Below are 16,658 nucleotides of genomic sequence, written 5' to 3'. Positions count from 1 at the left end.
TGCTGTGATCACAATCATCTGCAAACCTGGTTGCCGTCAACCAGCTGACTTTCACAGCTCCATGTTATTGCTTATACTTTGTTCAGACCAAAATCTGATTTATTTCAAGGGGCATTTTCTGTGCTTCAGGACCTCACATACCTCCAGAACATGATAATATGTGTCCCAGGAGTCTCCTTTTGGGGGCTTATCTCCCATCAGGGTGGTACCCCCTAGGAAAACCTCTGTGTTCAAACATCCTCATGTGCTGTGGGATGTTGGTTTCTGTTGGGTGCCTGTATCTACTCCTCCTGATTTGTTGGACATTCATACCTGGAGGTCTTCTTGGTGCTTCATTCAGCTTCTGGTGTAATCAGGGTTCTAGAAAAGACCTTTTATGGGAGCTTCATCTCTGAACTCTACCTACTAATAAGCAGCCAAATATGATGAAAGAACAAAATCTATCAAGAATCAGCAGCTGATTTTCAAAGAATCATAGAATCATGGAATCATTTTGGTTGGAAAAGACCTTTAAGATCATGAAATCCAACCCTTTACCTAACACTGCAAGTCCACCACTAAACCATGTCCCTCAGCACCACATCTACATGGCTTTCCAAACCTTCCAGGGATGGAGACTCCACCACTGCCCTGGGCAGACTGGTCCAGGCCTTCACAACACTTATGGGGAAAAAAGTTGTTCCTTGTGTCCAAGCTAAACCTCCTCTGGTACAACTTGAGGCAGTTTCCTTTTGTTGGGTTGCCTGTTCTTTGGGAGAAGAGACCAACTCCCACCTGGCTCAAACCTCCTTTCACATAGAAAAAGGCCCTGTACCATGAAGTGGGCTTCAACAGCAAGCTCCACAGCAGCCATGTTTATTTGTGCCCTTGGGACAGACAGGGCAATGGGGCAAGACATGCTTGGTGGTTAAAACCCATTCTTTTGCAACCCACATCATGCTTAACTTTCTCCTTCTCCTCTATCTACAGGTTTCTCCGTGGCACATGCAAGAAGACAGATGGAACCTGTTCATTTTCCCACAAGGTGTCTAAAGACAAGGTCTGTATGGCTTCCCACCAAGTGCAGTGCAGCTTTGTTGTGTGAGCAGACCTCCACTGGTGGCTGTAAGGAGGTCTGCCTCATTCAGTGCTTCTGGTAGAGTTTGTTTGTGGTTTGCTTTCCAAGCTCTTAAGGCTCTTGGTAGGGTTGTGGTAACAAAGTGTGTCTTCAACCACTCTGGTGAATCAATAGTTGAATGTGGTAAGCAGCAGGTTGGAAACCAGGGGACCTAGGACTATGTTGGATGATATATGTTGAGTTAAGAAACTCCAGGAATGAGAGGATAAGAGCATGGAAGTTCAGCAGGGCAAGTGTAGATCCTGTACCTGGAAAGGAATAACCCTCTGCATCAGTACAGGTGAGGGATGAAGTGCTGGGAAGAAGCTCCACAAAGAAAGGCCTTGGAGTGCTGGTGGACAACAAGTTGACTATGAGAAGCATTATGCCCTCATGGCCAAGAAGGACAGTGGTCTCCTTGGGTGCATGAAGAAGTGTGGCCAGCAGGTTGAGGGAGATTATCCTACCCCTCTACTCTGCTCCACAAAGTCCACATCTGGAGTGTTTGGTCCAGTTCTGGGCTCCTCAGTTCAAGAGAGACAGGGAACTACTGTGGAGAGTCCTGGAACATCTCTGTTCAGTGGTGTCCAGTGACAGGACAAGGGGCACTGGGCACAAACTAGAACCCTGAAGGGGAGAAGCTTTTTTGCTGTGAGGGTGCCAGAGAGGTTGTGAGGCCTCCTTCTCTGGAGAGATTCCAAACCCACCTGAACATTGTGGCAAGCTGCTGTGGGTGCCCCTGCTTTAGCAGGGGAGTTGGACTGGATGATCTCCAGAGGTCCCTTCCAACTGCCACCATGCTGGGAGCCTGTGTGATTCTCTGAGAAGCATTTACTTGCATCTAATTCTAAGCTGCCTCCATAAGATTACCCTTCTGTCTCCGCGCCCTCATGCTGGGCTCAGAGGAGGAGAATATTTGACATGGAAGAGCTTGGAGGTGTTAATTAACCCTTCTAAAAATCCAGGCAGTGAAAGCATCTGGCAAAGATCATCATCATTTTCAGCCTTCTTGATGGATTTGGAGCTCCTTGATTTCATTACACAGAGCAAGGTGGAAAAATAATTAGATTTTCATGTAGTGATTATCAGGTGACAATTTAGCAAATTAACCTCCAGTCAGTGGAGAGAATCTCTGCTTGGACGTAGCTTTGGAGACCTCAAGCGTTGAAGCCGAGGTGAAGCCAGTGCTGAAGGTTAAGTGTGGCTGTGGTTTCTTCACTCAGCTGGGATGTGCTTCAAGCCCATATTTACATTTCAGCTTTGGTGGAAGGGATTTGGAGGATCACAAAGCGTCACCCAGAGAACAGCAGGAATTTAATCCCACCAGGGTACTGGAGCACCAACCAGGGAGGTGTCACTGCATGGGGAGAGGTTTCACATCTGCTCTGGTGTCATGGCTCTGCTTTTGGGATGGAGATGCCAAAAAACAGTTTTCTTGCAGAAGGCCAAAAGGCTCAGTCCTTCATCATGGAGTCTGCAGCCCCTGTTGGCTGTACTTTTGGAATGTCCTTTATCAAAAGCAGCTTTGTCAAAGCTTTCTCGTCTGAGCCTGAAGCATGACAGGAGTCAGAGCACACCTACATTATGCCAGATCTAGAAGATCTGGATAAGGGGATCAAGGCACCCTCAGCATGCCCATAAAAGACACCAAGTTGGGTGGCAGTGTTGATTTGCTTGAGCGAAGAGATGCTTTACAGAGGTATTTGGCCAGGTTGGATTGATAGGCCAAGGCCAATGGGATGAGGTTCAACAATGCCAAGTGCCAGATACTGCACTTTGGGTTACAACAACCCTATGAATGCTGCGGGCATGGGGCAGTGTAGCTGGAAACTGCCTGGTGGAAAAGGACCTGGGGGTATTGGTCATTGGAAATGAGCCAGCAGCGTAGCCAGGTGGCCAAGAAGGCCACCAGCATCCTGGGTTGGATCACAGACAGTATGGCCAGCAGGACTGTACCTCTGGACCGGGCACTGCTGAGGTCATGCCTCAAATCTTGTCTTTAGTTTTGGGCCTCTCACTCCAAGAATGACATTCAGGGTCTGGAGTGAGAAGGGCAAGAAAGCCAGAGAAGGGTCTAGAGCACAAATCTTGTGGGACCTGGGGTTGTTTAATCTGGAGAAATGAAGGCTGAGGGGAGACCTTCTGTCTCCCTACAAATTCTTGGAAGGAGGCTGGAGCCAGGTTTGGCTTAGTCTCTTCTTCCAAGGAACAAGTGGTAGCACAAGAGGAAATGGCCTCAGGTTGCACTAGGGGAGATTCAGGTTGGACATGAAGAGCAGTTTCTTCTTTGAAAGGGTTGTGAAGGCCTGGACCAGGGCAGGGATGGATTCCCCATCCCTGGAGAGATTGAAAGGCCGTGGGTATGTGGTGCTGGGGGCCTTGGTTTGGTGGTGATCTGGCAGTGCCAGGGTAACGTTTGGACTCGAAGGTGTGGAAGGTGCCTTCTGATCCAAACGATTCAGTGATTCTGTGCTTGTACAGTGCAGCTACTGACTTGTAAAGGGTTTAACCCATGGGATATCGTGTCTCATGACTGTCTGGGAGAAGATCTTCTCCAACATGATTTGCCTTTGGGCTCAGATTTTCCCCTCCGTGTGCCTGAGGCACAGTCGTCAGCAGGGAGCTCATAAGTTATGGTGGCGATGAGCAGAGTTGCGCGGCACGAGGCACAGAGCGCCAGATGTTTTGTACATGCAGCTCTCTTCTGAGTCACTTCATCACCAGTAGATAAAATAGAGAAGATAGACTGGGGACAGCTGCTCTCCTGCCTCCTGGCACATCAGTGGAGGGCTGGGGATGAGGATTGATAGGAGGAAAAAAAGGCTGGTTTGGGTTTCTTTATTTATTTCCTATAAAAAGTCCAAAGCAGTGTGGACAGCAGGTGAGGGGAGGGGATTCTGCCTCGCTGCAGGGCTCTCAGATCCCACCTGCAGTGCTGGGGCCAGCTCTGGGCTCCTCAGCACAGCAGAGACGTCGACCTGTCGGAGTGGAGCCAGAGGAGGCCACAGCAATCATGGGAGGGCTGGAAGCCCTCTGCCGTGAGGCCAGGCTGAGAGGGTAGGGGTTGTTCATCCTGGAAAGGAGAAGGCTCCAGAGAAACCTTTTGGTGGCCTTTCGGGTCTTAAAGGGGACCTCTAAAATAGATGGGGACAATCTTCTAGCAAGGCTTGTTGTGGCAGGGCTAGGGCTGACAGTCTGAATCTAACAGAGGGAGATTTAGACTGAAGGGAAGAAGAATTTTTGTACGTGGAAAGTGGTGAGACTCTAGCCCAGGTTGCCCAGAGAGGTGGTAGATGTCCCATCCCTGAAATTGCTCCAGATTAGGTGATCTGGGGCTTTGAGCAGGCTGCTGTAGTTGAAGTTGTCCCTGCTGACTGCAAGGAGCAGAGGCTAGGTGACCTCTAAAATTCCTTGCGACCCAAACCATTCCATGATTCTGTGATTGTTGTCATGCATCTTGTGTGAGTGGGAAGTCAGCAGAGACAGGGCTGAATGCCACGTCCAGGAGGTGAAGCACTGAGTCCTTGCAGGGCTTAGCCACTGGTTCAAAGACAAAACTCTTGCTGAACCCTGGGACAGTCCTGGGCCTCGGTTTCCCCATTGAAAAATGAGGGCAGTTTCTTTGTTTTATAGGGGAGAGCTGCATGGTTAGGTGCAGCTGTCACAGCAGTGAGGGCCTTTTTCCCATCCTAAGCAGCAAAACTCAAGCAGAGGGTGATTTTCATGATGGAGAGATGCTCCAGCTGGACTCAGAGCAGAACAGAGGAGGAGAATCTCCTCCCTTGCCCTGCAGGTCACATTGCTTTTGATGCAGCCCAGTGAAGTGGTTGTTCTTCTGTACTCAGCGTTGATGAGGCCACACCGTGCATCCTGGCTGTGCTTTTGGGCCCCTCACTACAAGAAGGACTTTGAGGGGCTGGAGAATGTCCAGAGAATGGTAATGAAGCTGCTGGAGGGTTTAGAGAATAGGTCTTCAGAGGAGCAGCTGAGGGAACTGGAGAAAGAGAGGCTGAGAGGAGACCTTGTTGCTTGCTACAGCTGCCTGAAAGGAGGTTGGTGTGAGGTGGGGTCTGGTTTCTGCTCTCTAGTATCAGGAGATAGAAGGAGAGGAAATGACCTCAAGTTGTGCCAGGGGAGGTTTAGGTTGGATATGAGGAAAAAATTCTTGCCTGAAAGAGTGGTCAGGCATTGAAACAGAGTGCCCAGGGCGGTGATGGAGTCACCATTCCTGGAGGTGTTCAAGAAACCTGTGGACACAGCACTTCAGGATGTGGTTCAATGGCCAAGGTGGTGTTGCTTTGACAGTTGGACTCAATGATGTTAAAGGGCTTTTCCAGGAGAAACAGTTCCATGACTCTATGATTCCATGATGTAGTTGGCCTCTGGGCTGCAAGCATCTATCAGAGCAAAGTTCAGGGAATTTCCTCATGATAGGGCAGAGCCACCAGCTCCTCCCCTTAATAGGGTTAGGGGGAGTGGACTGAAGTGGGGAGGAGGGAAGATTTAGACTGGATATTAGGAAGAAATTCTCTACAATGAGGGTGGTGAGACACTGGAACAGGTTGTCCAGGGAGGTCATGGATGCCCCTTCTCAGGAGGGTATTCAGTGCCAGGTTGGGTGAAGCCTTGATCACCCTGGTCTAGTGGAAGGTGTCCCTGCCAATGGCAGGGGAGTTGAAACTGGATGATCCTGCAGTCCCTTCCAGCCTGACCCATTCCATGAATCCACGATTCTGTGACTTAAGAGGAAAGAGTAAATCCGAATGAATGGCTTTGTGAGCGAAGGTTAGTGAGAGGCTAAGACTCGGGCAGCCGCCCCCGTTGCTGCTACAACAGCTTTTCCCCTTGAGGAACTCCCAAAGAATCAGCATTTTTTCTCCTTAATAGAGCTTCAAAAAACTCTGTTGTGAGCAATTTGGACAAAAATTTCACGTTGAGTTTCGGGTTCATTAGCTGCTGGCTCCAGAGCTTGTACCATCGTCAGGAGCTGTCTAATACGGAGGCGCCGCACCAGCGCCTTGAATTAATGTTATTGTTATTTGTGTGGACGTGGTGGGGTGCAAACAAGGTTAATTGAAATGAGAGTGCTGCTTCCTCTTGATAATGGCTCAGGGCTTGACAGCGAGGAGGGGGTTTGGCTTTTTTTTTGTTGAAGAGCTGCCTTTATTATCCCTTTTTATTAGAGCTAATTTGGGCTCTATATCAAAAACTACATTAAGGGAATCATTTACGGTCACACCACCAGCACCAAAAGAAGATAGCCCCAGAGCCCTGTCCTTTATGTTAATGCCTGCAGTTAAAAGACAATTAAAAATAAACTCTTCTCTTTTAAAGCACCCTTTGTTTTCTTTCTGATGCCCCCCCCCCCCCCCCCCTCCACACCCCGCCTTCCCTCTATTTGGAATCACAGAATCATGCTGCTTGGAAGAGACCTTTAAGATGATCAAGTCTAACCCTTAACCCAACAACTTCTCTCAAGTGAGGCAAATTAGTTAAAACCCTGATGTGTCCTTCAGGACAAAGGGTAACAGGCACAAAGTTGAACACAAGAAGTTCCATCTAATCATGAGGAAGAACTTCATTAAGGGTGCACAGAGAGGTGAGGAAGTCTCCATCTCTGGTGGCATTCAAAACCCACTTGGACGTGTTCCTGGGTGACGTTCTTTATGTTCTTAGATGTTCTTGTGTTCCTGTGTGACCTGCCCTAGGTGATCTTGCTCTGGCAGGGAGGTTGGACTCAATCATAGAATCAACCAGGTTGGAAGAGACCTCCAAGATCATCCAGTCCAGCCTAGCACCCAGCCCTAGCCAGTCATCTAGACCGTGGCACTAAGTGCCTCATCCAGACTTTTCTTGAACACCTCCGGGCATGACGACTCCACCACCTCCCTGGGCAACCCATTCCAATGGCAAATCACTCTCTCTGGGAAGAGTTTCCTCCTAACATCCAGCCTATCAGTGATCTCTAGAGGTCACTTCCAATCCCAACCATTCTGTGGTTCTGTGATGGAAGGAATTTTTCCCCCCCACAGCCTCCCCTGTGTTTATCATTGACTCACAGAACAGTAGGGCTTGGAAGGGACCTCTGGAGTTCATCAAGTCCAACTACCTGCCAAAACAGGGTCATGTAGTGTAGATCACACAGAAACACATCCAGATGGGTCTTGCAAGTCTCTAGAGGAGGAGACTCCACAGTCTTTGGACAGCCTGCCCCAGAGCTCCAGCATCCTCACAGTAAAGAAGTTTATTCTTGTGTTTAGGTGGAACTTTGTGGGTTCCTGTTGTGTCCATTACCCCTTATCCTATAACAGGGTGCCATGGAAAAAAGACTGGACCCTTCTTCTTGACACCCACTCTTAAGGTTTATAAGGTCTCCTCTCAGTCTTCTCCAGACAGCAGCCCCAAGGTCTCTCATCCTTGGTCAATATTAGTTTGAGGATGCTCAAACTGGTGGGATTGAGATGCTCTGAGCAGGAAGGGATGTCAGCATGTAGGTAAGAGCAGGAGGAGCTGGATCATCACAATGGCTTTGGGAAAGCACTCTGTCCTCAGCTGGGCCCTCCTTTCCCTTCCTCCTGGAGCATCTGTCCTTCAGCATCCTTCCTGGAGTATTTCTCATGGAGCATCTCTGCTCCACCGCACAGGGACAGACATCATGACATCACTGACAGCTCTTAGAGGCACCAGGCTGATACCTTCACATGATGCAACACCCCCCAGACAACGCTTGTGGAGGTGCAGGTGCTTGTTTTATCCCTTGCTAGGACCAACTTCTTGGAATGTTGATCTCACCACGTGTTCTGCACCTTCCAGCCTCTGGAATGAGAGACCTCTTTTTACTTAACTCATGTCATGGTTTTATTTCAGGTTTGGTGTTGGAGTGGCTCCTGATCAGGAGTTGAGGTGGACACTAACAAGTTTCTCATCCTCTGCCCTTGCAGATGCCAGTGTGCTCCTACTTCTTGAAGGGCATCTGCAGCAACAGCAACTGCCCCTACAGCCACGTCTATGTCTCCAGGAAGGCAGAAGTGTGCCAAGATTTCCTCAAGGGCTACTGTCCCATGGGTGAGAAGGTAAAGAGGGGACCAGTGTTTGGGTTCTTGGGATGGATGCGCCTCTGCTGAGGGCACCAGCTGTACAGGTTGGGCAGGGTGAACCTTGTGAAGTGCAACAAGGTCAAGCGTAGGGTCCTACACCTGGGGAGAAATAATCCCCTGCACTGGTACAGGTGAGGGTATGACCTACTGGAAAGGAGCTCTGTGGAGAAGGACATGGGAATTCTGCTGGACAAGTTCACCATGAGCCAGCAATGTGCCCTCCTGGATGAGAATGTCTCCTGGGGTGCATGAAGAAGAGTGTGACCAGCAGGTGCAGGTAGGTTCTTCTGCCCCTTTACTCTGCCCTAGTGAGGCCACCGATGGATTATTGTGTCCATTTCTAGGTTCCCCAGTACAAGAGGGACAGGGAACTACTGGAGAGGGTCCAGGGGAGTGCTGCAAGAATACTGAGGGACCTGGAGCTTCTCTGTGAGGTGTAAAGGCTGAGAGTCCTTAAACCAAGTGAGGGAGATTGAGACTGGAGAAAAGGAAGAAATATTTTACATTGAGGGTGGTGAGACCTTGGTCCAGGTTGCCCAAATTGGTGGTAGATGTCTCATCCCTGGAACCACTCCAGGTCAGATTGTTTGGGGCTCTGAGCAACCTGTGCTAGTTGCAGATGTCCCTGCTGCCTACAGGGGTGTTGGATTAGATGACCTTTAAAGATCCCTTCCAACCCGAACTAACAGATGTTTCTGTCATTTGCTGTGCAGTGTTGGCTTACCTCTAGGACCAGGGCAGGGATTGTCCCCCTGCACTCAGTAGTGGTGAGGCTGCATCTTAAATTCTGTTTAAATATTGAACCTCTCACTCCAAGAGGGGCATTGAGGGGCTGAGAATGTCTAGAGAAGGGCAACAAAGCTGACGAAGGATTTGGAGAGCAGATTTGGTGAGGAGCTACTGAAGGAATAGAGGTTGTTGAGCCTGGAGAAAAGTAGGGTGAGGGGAGACCTTCTGACTCTCTCCAGCTCCCTGAAAGAAGGTTGGAGCCAGGTGAGGTTTGGTCTCTTCTCCCAAGAAACAAGTGACAGGACAAGAGGAAACGACCACAAGTTGCACCAGGGAAAGTTTAGGTTGGACACAAGGAGCAATTTCTTCATGGAAAGAGTTGTCAAAGCCTGGACCAGGCTGCACAGGGCAGTGGTGGAGTCCCCATCCCTGGAGGGGTTTCAAAGCCATGTAGATGTGGTGCTGAGGGACATGGTTTAGTGATGACTTGTCAGTGCTGAGCCAGTGGTTGGGCTTGATCTTCAAGGTCAGCTGCCCAAAGCTATTCTGTGATTCTGCAAAGGGCCAAACCCATCCTTTTCCCAGGAGAAACCACTGAGGAAGAACAGCTGCTAAGGAATTAAAACCAAAGGGAAAAGGAAGGAGAAAAAAGCCAAAAGTGAGAACTAGAAGGAAAAAGGAGGATACCAGCAACAGTGGAAGGAAGCACTAATAAATGAGCTGGTGCCTAATGAATTTCTTTGGCAGCATGTGGAAGGGCTCTGCAGGCAGGGGGAACTTTTCTTTTGAAGGAAAACACAAGCATCCAGCCACCTCCCTCCAACTCCCCTTTGGAACTGGCCACAGAGGCAAAGTCCCTACAATTATTTTTAAGATATTCCAATTTAAATGAAAATACAAACGAGATATTTAGAATATTTATTCTATTAGTAAAAGTGCTTACAGTGTCACTTTGAGAGTGTCACCAAAGCATTCTCCTCCAGATGATGGATAGCAGCCTGTAATTATGTATGGGGAGAAGTTGCTGAGCAGGCCATATTTAACTGGGGAGAGGAGAAATACCAGCTTGGACCATTAAGGGTTAATTTTCTTCTCTAAATAACATCTGAAAGTGCTGAGTTTGTGCCTTTGACTCCAACTAGAAAGTCCTCAGATGGACCCCGGAGAGTTTCTGATATTCCACTGAATCAAGGAAAAAAAATGTGAGCCTTGCTTCATAAAATGATGGCTTGTTAAGGATGAGCAGTCCCTTCTCTTCTGAATAATTCAGGGTGGGAGGTGAATCTTCCCTCCTTCTGCCTTTCCCTGTCCATCTGCCTGGGGTTTGAACCACAAAGAGCGTGGCCAGCAAAGCCCACGGCACATGAGGTGAACCTCATTAAGTTCAACAAGGGCAAGTGTAGAGTCCTGAACTTGGGCAAGAATAACCCCCATGGCTCATTCCAGATGTGATGGGATACCTGAGGAACAATTGCCTGCTCCAGCACAGGTTAGGGGTGATCTGCTGGAGAGCAGCTTTGTGGAGAAGGAGCTGGGAGCACTGGCAGATAAGCACTGTGACAGAGCAGTACGCCCTCGTGGCCAAGAAGGCCAATGTTCTTTTGGGGTCCATGAAGAAGAGTATGGCCAGTAGCTTGAAGGAAGTTCTCCTTCCCCTCAACTGCCCTGGTGAGGCCACATCTGGTGTGCTGGGACCAGTTCTGGGCTCCTGCAGTTCAAAAAGGACAGGGATCTACTGGAGAGAGTCCAACAGAGGGCCATGAGAATGATTAAGGGAATAGGACACCTCTGTGAGGAGGAAATGTTGAGAGTCCTGGGGCTGTTTAGCCTGGAAGAGAGCAGCCTGAGAGGGGATCTTCTCAATGTTTACAAGTACCTTAAGGGTGGATGTGAAGAAAATGGGGCAGCCTCCCTTTACTGGTGGACAAGGGACACTGGGCACAAACTGGACCCCAGGGGATTCCATCTGAACATGAGGAAAATTTTCTTTACTGCAAGGATGACAGAGCCCTGGAGCAGGCTGCCCAGAGAGGCTGTGGAGTCTCTTTCTCTGCAGACTTTCAAAACCCATCTGGACACACTGCTGTGTGGCCTGCACTAGGTGATGATGCCCTGATTGGAGAGTTGGACTGGATGATCTCCAAAGGTCCTTTCCAACCCCATTCTGTGATGCTGTGGCACAATTGTTGTGTCCTCAGTAGATAAACTCCAACAAGGACAGGTGGCAGTTAGGAATTCAGATTCCTTTGTGATGGGTGTTGCCACACTGGGTTCTTCTCCCAGTTGTGTTTTCTTCTTGGTGCCCCCCCCGAAGCCCCAGATCTGGGCTCTATCAAACCTTCATAAAAAATGTCCATTGTTATCCATGATTGATGATGTGGTGTTGCCTCTGTTGCCTCTTAAGTGCTCTCTAGGATGTCATACACAACACTCAGGCCAAATTGATTGGCCTTTGACCCATCCTATGGGCTCTAACTCCAACTCCTTGAGCTCTTCCTACCAATGATACCATGATGAGCCCATTCCACCTTCGTCAGGAGCTTAGAATTCAATGAAGAAAGCCAAGAGGCTGAGGGATGTTCGTCTCCCCCTCTACTCTTCCCCAAGGAGGTCACATCTGGAGTCCTGGGTCCAGTTCTGGGCTCCCCAGTTCAAGAGAGACAGAGAACTACTGGAGAGAGTCCAGTGGAGTCTCTGAAGATACTGAGGGGCTTGGAGCATCTCTGTGAGGAGGAAAGGCTGAGAGCCCTGGGGCTGCTGAGCCTGGAGAAGAGCAGCCTGAGAAGGGATCTGCTCAGTGCTTAACAAGAGGTATAGAGTAGGAGACAAGAGGATGGGGCATTCAGTGGTGCCCAGTGACAAGACAAGGGGTGGTGGGCACAAACTGGCACACAAGGAATTTCCATCTGAACATGAGCAGAACATTCTTCTCTGTGAGTGTGCTGGAGCCTTGTAGCAGGCTGCCTAGAGAGGTTGTGGAGTCTCCTTCTCTAGAGAGCTTCCAAACCCACCTGGCCATTGTGATCCTGGGCAAGCTGCTGTGGCTTCCCCTGCTTTAGCAAGCTTGTTGGACTGGATGATCTCCAAAGGTCCCTTCCAACCCTTGCCATTGTGTGATTTTGTGAAGAAAGCTTTAGTTTTCATTCACAAGTCTCTTTTTCAGTCAGGAAAGGTCCCTCCACCCTCGAGGAGAGGACACAACTGCTGTACAAGAGCATGCCCACATTCTCCAGGAAGGGAATGTTATCTCCAGTATTGAATGTGTCCATCAGGGAGCTGGTAGCAGAACCAGGACCTCCATTTCCTGCATCCTCACTGTTTTTCAGCTGTTGATTGAGAAGTTTCTCTACCCTTTCTGCTTACATGTGGACCTACAGTTTCCTAAATGGAGTGGAGGAACTTGCAAGTTCAGCTTGGTGAAGCAGTCAGTGAAATATGACTCCAAATAGCTCAGTAGCTCAAATAATTTCCAAACCCAACACCATACATCATGGCTAAAGTCGGGAAGTGGTGCCCACCATAGAAATCTCCTTTGTCACCTTGCCTGATGCTCCCTGACCTTCTCTGACCACACTGTGTGAGGCTGGTCCCTCCGGGCTGGTCATCTGCACTGGAGGAAGCCCAAAGTAGGATGTGGGAAGAGAAGGAGAAATTGACCTTCTTGAAGGTGCTGCCCAGGGTTTTCCGAAGCTTTTAATGAGCTGATCTATGGTAAAAGCTGCTCTGTGGTTCCTAATACCTCCTCCAGAATGTCTCCTTGGCCATGCATCTTGGCCTGGGGCATGGGTTCACTAGGAGAGGATCACAGAATCATAAACTTGTTTGGGTTGGAAGGGATCTTAAAGATCATCTGTTTCCAACTCCCCTGCCACAGGCAGGGAGACCTTCTGCTAGACCAAGTTGCTCAAGGCCTCATCCAACCTGGCCTTGAGCAGCCCCAGGGAGGGGACATTCACGGCCTCCTTGGGCAGCCTGTTCCAGTGCCTCACCAATGACAGGATGCAGTGGGGCTGCTGGGTTGAAGGAGTGGAGCAAAGCTGTGGTGGTATGTCCTTCACGGCTAGGGAGAAGTAGGAGGAGATGTGCACATGAGCTGTGTAGTCAGCATGTCTGAAGGAGAGATGGTCGACTTGTCCAGGAGTCTCTGCTGAGCTGCTCCTCTTGGTGCTCCCATCATTGGCTCCTGAAAGAATACCCAATGTGGTGGGTTAGAAACTTCTCCTCCCCACTACTGAGGTGTACCAGACCAGCTCAGATGGCTTGGAAGTAAGATAAAGCTGTAAGTCCAGCAAAGCTAACTTGACAAGCAAATATACACAATGCATTTACAACTACATGCACATTAGAAATAACAGAAATCCAAACTCCCTCCCGTACAAAGGAGCTGCCCAGAAGAGGCTCAAACCCAGTCTGTCTCTCTCTGTCTTTCCAGTCAGACAAACAAAACAAGCAGCAAAACTTACATTGTTATCTGGTAGCCAGTGTTAGTGGAGGGGTAGGAATGAGAAGGAGAGAATGAAGGGGAAGCAAAAGGGAGCAGTGTCCCAGAACAGAGTGAGACAAATTGTTTACTTGTTGGCTCTTTATCCCTGTCAGCAAACCACTGGAGGGTACAGACTTCAGCATTGTTTTCTTTTCACAACCAGTGATCTAATTTTTCTCATAATACTCCAATTAGCCTCAAACCAGCATACCTGAATACTGTGAAGTAAGATGAAATAGGATGGAACAAACCAGAACAGTTCTTGGCCCAAAGGAGCTCATGGGATGATAATGTCCCTTGGACACCAGGCTGCTGGTGTGACCTTCTGTGGCCAAATGTGGGCTGGTATCTTTGTGTGACCGTGAGATCAGACCTGGGAATTCCATCAAGCAGTTGTGTTGCATCCATAGATGACCCCAAGGAGCAGATGCCTTGAGATGTGTTTTGCAGGCACAAACCATGGATTATTGGGGAACCACAGAAGCAAAGACTGGGTTGGGTTGGGTGGCACCTTTGAAGGTCATCTGCTCCAACCCCCCTAAAGTCAGCAGGGACAGCTTGGTTTAACAGTTGGACATGATATCTCAGAGATCTTGTCCAATCAAAATGACTCTTAGAACTCTTTCTGTTCTACCTTCAGCTAGAGCAGGTTGCTCAGAGCCACGAACAACCTGGCCTGGAATGGTTCTAGCGATGGGGCATCTCCCACCTCTGTGGGCAACCTGGGCCACTGTTTCATGACCCTCAGTGTCAACAATTTCTTCCTTCTCTCTGGTTTGAATCTCCCTCCTGTCACAACTGCCCCTGCTAGAAAGTCTGTCCCCATCTTATAGATTGCCTTTAGGCCCTGAAAGGCCATCAGAAGGTCTCCCTGCAGCCTTTTATCCAGGCTGAACAACCTCAACTCTCTCAGCCTGGCCTCACAGCAGAGGTGCTCCAGCCTTTGGATCATTTTTGTGCCCTCTTTTGGCCTCACTACAGTAAACTGCATTTGGAGGATTCGTGGCCAGGGCAGGTGTTGATGCTGGTGTCCTCCAGCTTTCACAAAGTGTCAGATCAAAGACAAGTGAGTCAGCTGGGCCCTCTCTAGCTGCTGCATCTGTCAGATGGGTTTGGATTAAATAAACTTTCCCCCTGTGGTGTGCGTTAGTGAGTGTGCTGCCTTAAATACCCATCTTCAGATGGTTTCCATCAGCTGTCTCCAAGCCTGTGGGTAAATGCTTGTCCCATGGGAGCTGTTAAGCAGTGAGACACAGTGAGCTGAAACAAGGAGGCTACACGTGGAAAGGAACAGAGGGAGATGTGCTGGAGTAAATCATGGGTAAGCTGGAGATCTGTGCTCTGGTGTTTTGCAGAATCACAGGATGCCTTGGGTTGGAAGGAACTTATGAAGATCAGCTGGTCCAACCCACACTGCTAGAGTAGGATCATCTTGCTCAGAGCCCCAGCCAGCCTGGCTTGGAATGGTTCCAAGGATGGAGCATCTATCACCTCCTTGGGCAACCTGGGCCAGGGTCTCGCTGCACTCATCATAACAAATTTCTCCCTTTCTCCAGTCTAGATCTCCCTCTTTTGGTTCCAAGCTATCACTCCTTGTCCTGTCACAACAGGCCCTGCTCGGCAGTCTGTCTCCAACTGTCTCCCTGGCCCCTTTGAGTACTGAAAATCCACCAGAAGATCTCCCTGGAGCCTATTCTTCTCCAGGCTGAACCACCCCAACTCCATCATCCTGGCCTCACAGCAGGGCAGTTCCAGTTCACCCATCATTGTTGTGTCCCGTTGAGGCAGGACAAGGGGTGATGGTTTGAAGCTAAAAGAGGGAGATTTAGACTGGAGAGAAGGAAGAAATTTTTGACACTGATGGTGATGAGACTCTGGCCCAGGTTACTTAGGGAGGTGAGTAGATGCTGCATCCCTGGAACCATTCCAGGTCAGGCTAGGACTTTGAGCAACCTGCTCTAGTCGAAGATGTCCCTGCTGACTACAGGAGGGGTGGACTAAACAGGCTTTAAAGGCCTATTCCAACCCAAAGCATTCTATGATTCTGTGATCTGCCATCATGTTGAAGATGCTTATGGTTGACCTGCTCTGTGACTGCCCATTTGTCCTCTAAAATCCAACATTTTTGATCTTGGTCAGCCTTTCACCAGAGCTCTGATTTGCACCTTCTTATGATAAGGTATTGGGGAAGATCCTGCTCTCAGGGGTAGGTTTGGTCAACAAAGGCTGCTGAAGGAAGTGCCCACTTCCTTGAGAACATCATTTCCCTCTCTCAGGTGGAGTGTGGTGGTTTTCAGGGGGGCAGCTGCTTGCTTTTTCTGTAGAAAATTCAAATCCAGGGACTTTTTCTTAGCTGCCACCTTGTTCTCCTTTGGGTTTCTCTGGTCTGATGACTTGAGTTGGTTCTTTTCTTCTTTTCTGGTGGAAGTTTAACAAGTTCCCACCATGAACTTATTAAATGTAATGCATTTCAATAGGAGAAGCCACATGAGCTGGGTTAGCAGCAGTTCAATGTCTTTGGAGTTTTCTCTTTGTTATCCAGTACTTGGCTCACCATGGAGAACAGCAGCTTGGGGTCCTTCTTCTTAATCTTTTCTCACAGAGAGGTGAAGGTCAACACTCTCCATATTGCATGGTCTCAGATGGTTTTTGTTGCTGCTGGGTAAAACAGCCAACAGTCATCAGATATTGGTCTTTCTGGGTCATTTTCTCCCTTTTTTTGGTTTCAGGTTGACCCTCAGCCAGTTTGCCTTTTCCTTGAACACAGAATCATAGAAGCATTGGGTTGGAAGGGCCCCAGAAGATCATCTAGTTCCATTCCACTCACCACCCTGCCCCTTGAAAGATCCCTTCCAACCCAACCCATTAAATGATTCCATCATTCTATAAATCTTGCTAATGGAGATGGCAGCTCCCTGTTGAAAACCCTTTGTAGCCTGCAGAGCTGATTGCAAACAAGCACCTTTGGGACATGGTTTAATGGCCATGGTGGGCTTGGGTTGGTGGTTGGCCTCCATGCTCTTAGAAGTCTTTTCCAACTGAAACAACTCTATCATTCTAAGTTTCTTCCATGGCAAATCCTACCAGCCCCCAATCTGTGGGCTTGCAGTTGCATCTTATTTCCTGTAGTTAGTAAGGGCCTAATGAGGCCTCTTAGTGTCTCTGTAATTTACATGTTGTATCTTCAGCAGCACTCAGGTGCTTCCATTAAAGATCTTGTTATCAGGGTAAACTCAAACTGCTTGATAGCCTG

The 16,658-nt window shown here is 48.9% G+C and overlaps 1 protein-coding gene across 1 annotated transcript in view; it reads left to right on the top strand.

The window, feature by feature from the left end:
• The window catches only part of ZC3H3 (zinc finger CCCH-type containing 3), a 161,414-nt gene that overhangs the window by 126,213 nt on the left and 18,543 nt on the right, over positions 1-16,658 (top strand). The window contains exons 8-9 of the mRNA XM_064154441.1: positions 970-1,039; positions 8,038-8,169. Of these exons, the coding sequence (XP_064010511.1) occupies positions 970-1,039; positions 8,038-8,169 (202 nt within the window). The remainder of the gene's footprint in view (positions 1-969; positions 1,040-8,037; positions 8,170-16,658) is intronic.

This window comes from Pogoniulus pusillus, chromosome 14 (genome assembly GCF_015220805.1).
Source record: "Pogoniulus pusillus isolate bPogPus1 chromosome 14, bPogPus1.pri, whole genome shotgun sequence".
NCBI classification, from domain to species: Eukaryota; Metazoa; Chordata; class Aves; order Piciformes; family Lybiidae; genus Pogoniulus; species Pogoniulus pusillus.
This window is presented reverse-complemented; position numbering and strand designations above follow the sequence as displayed.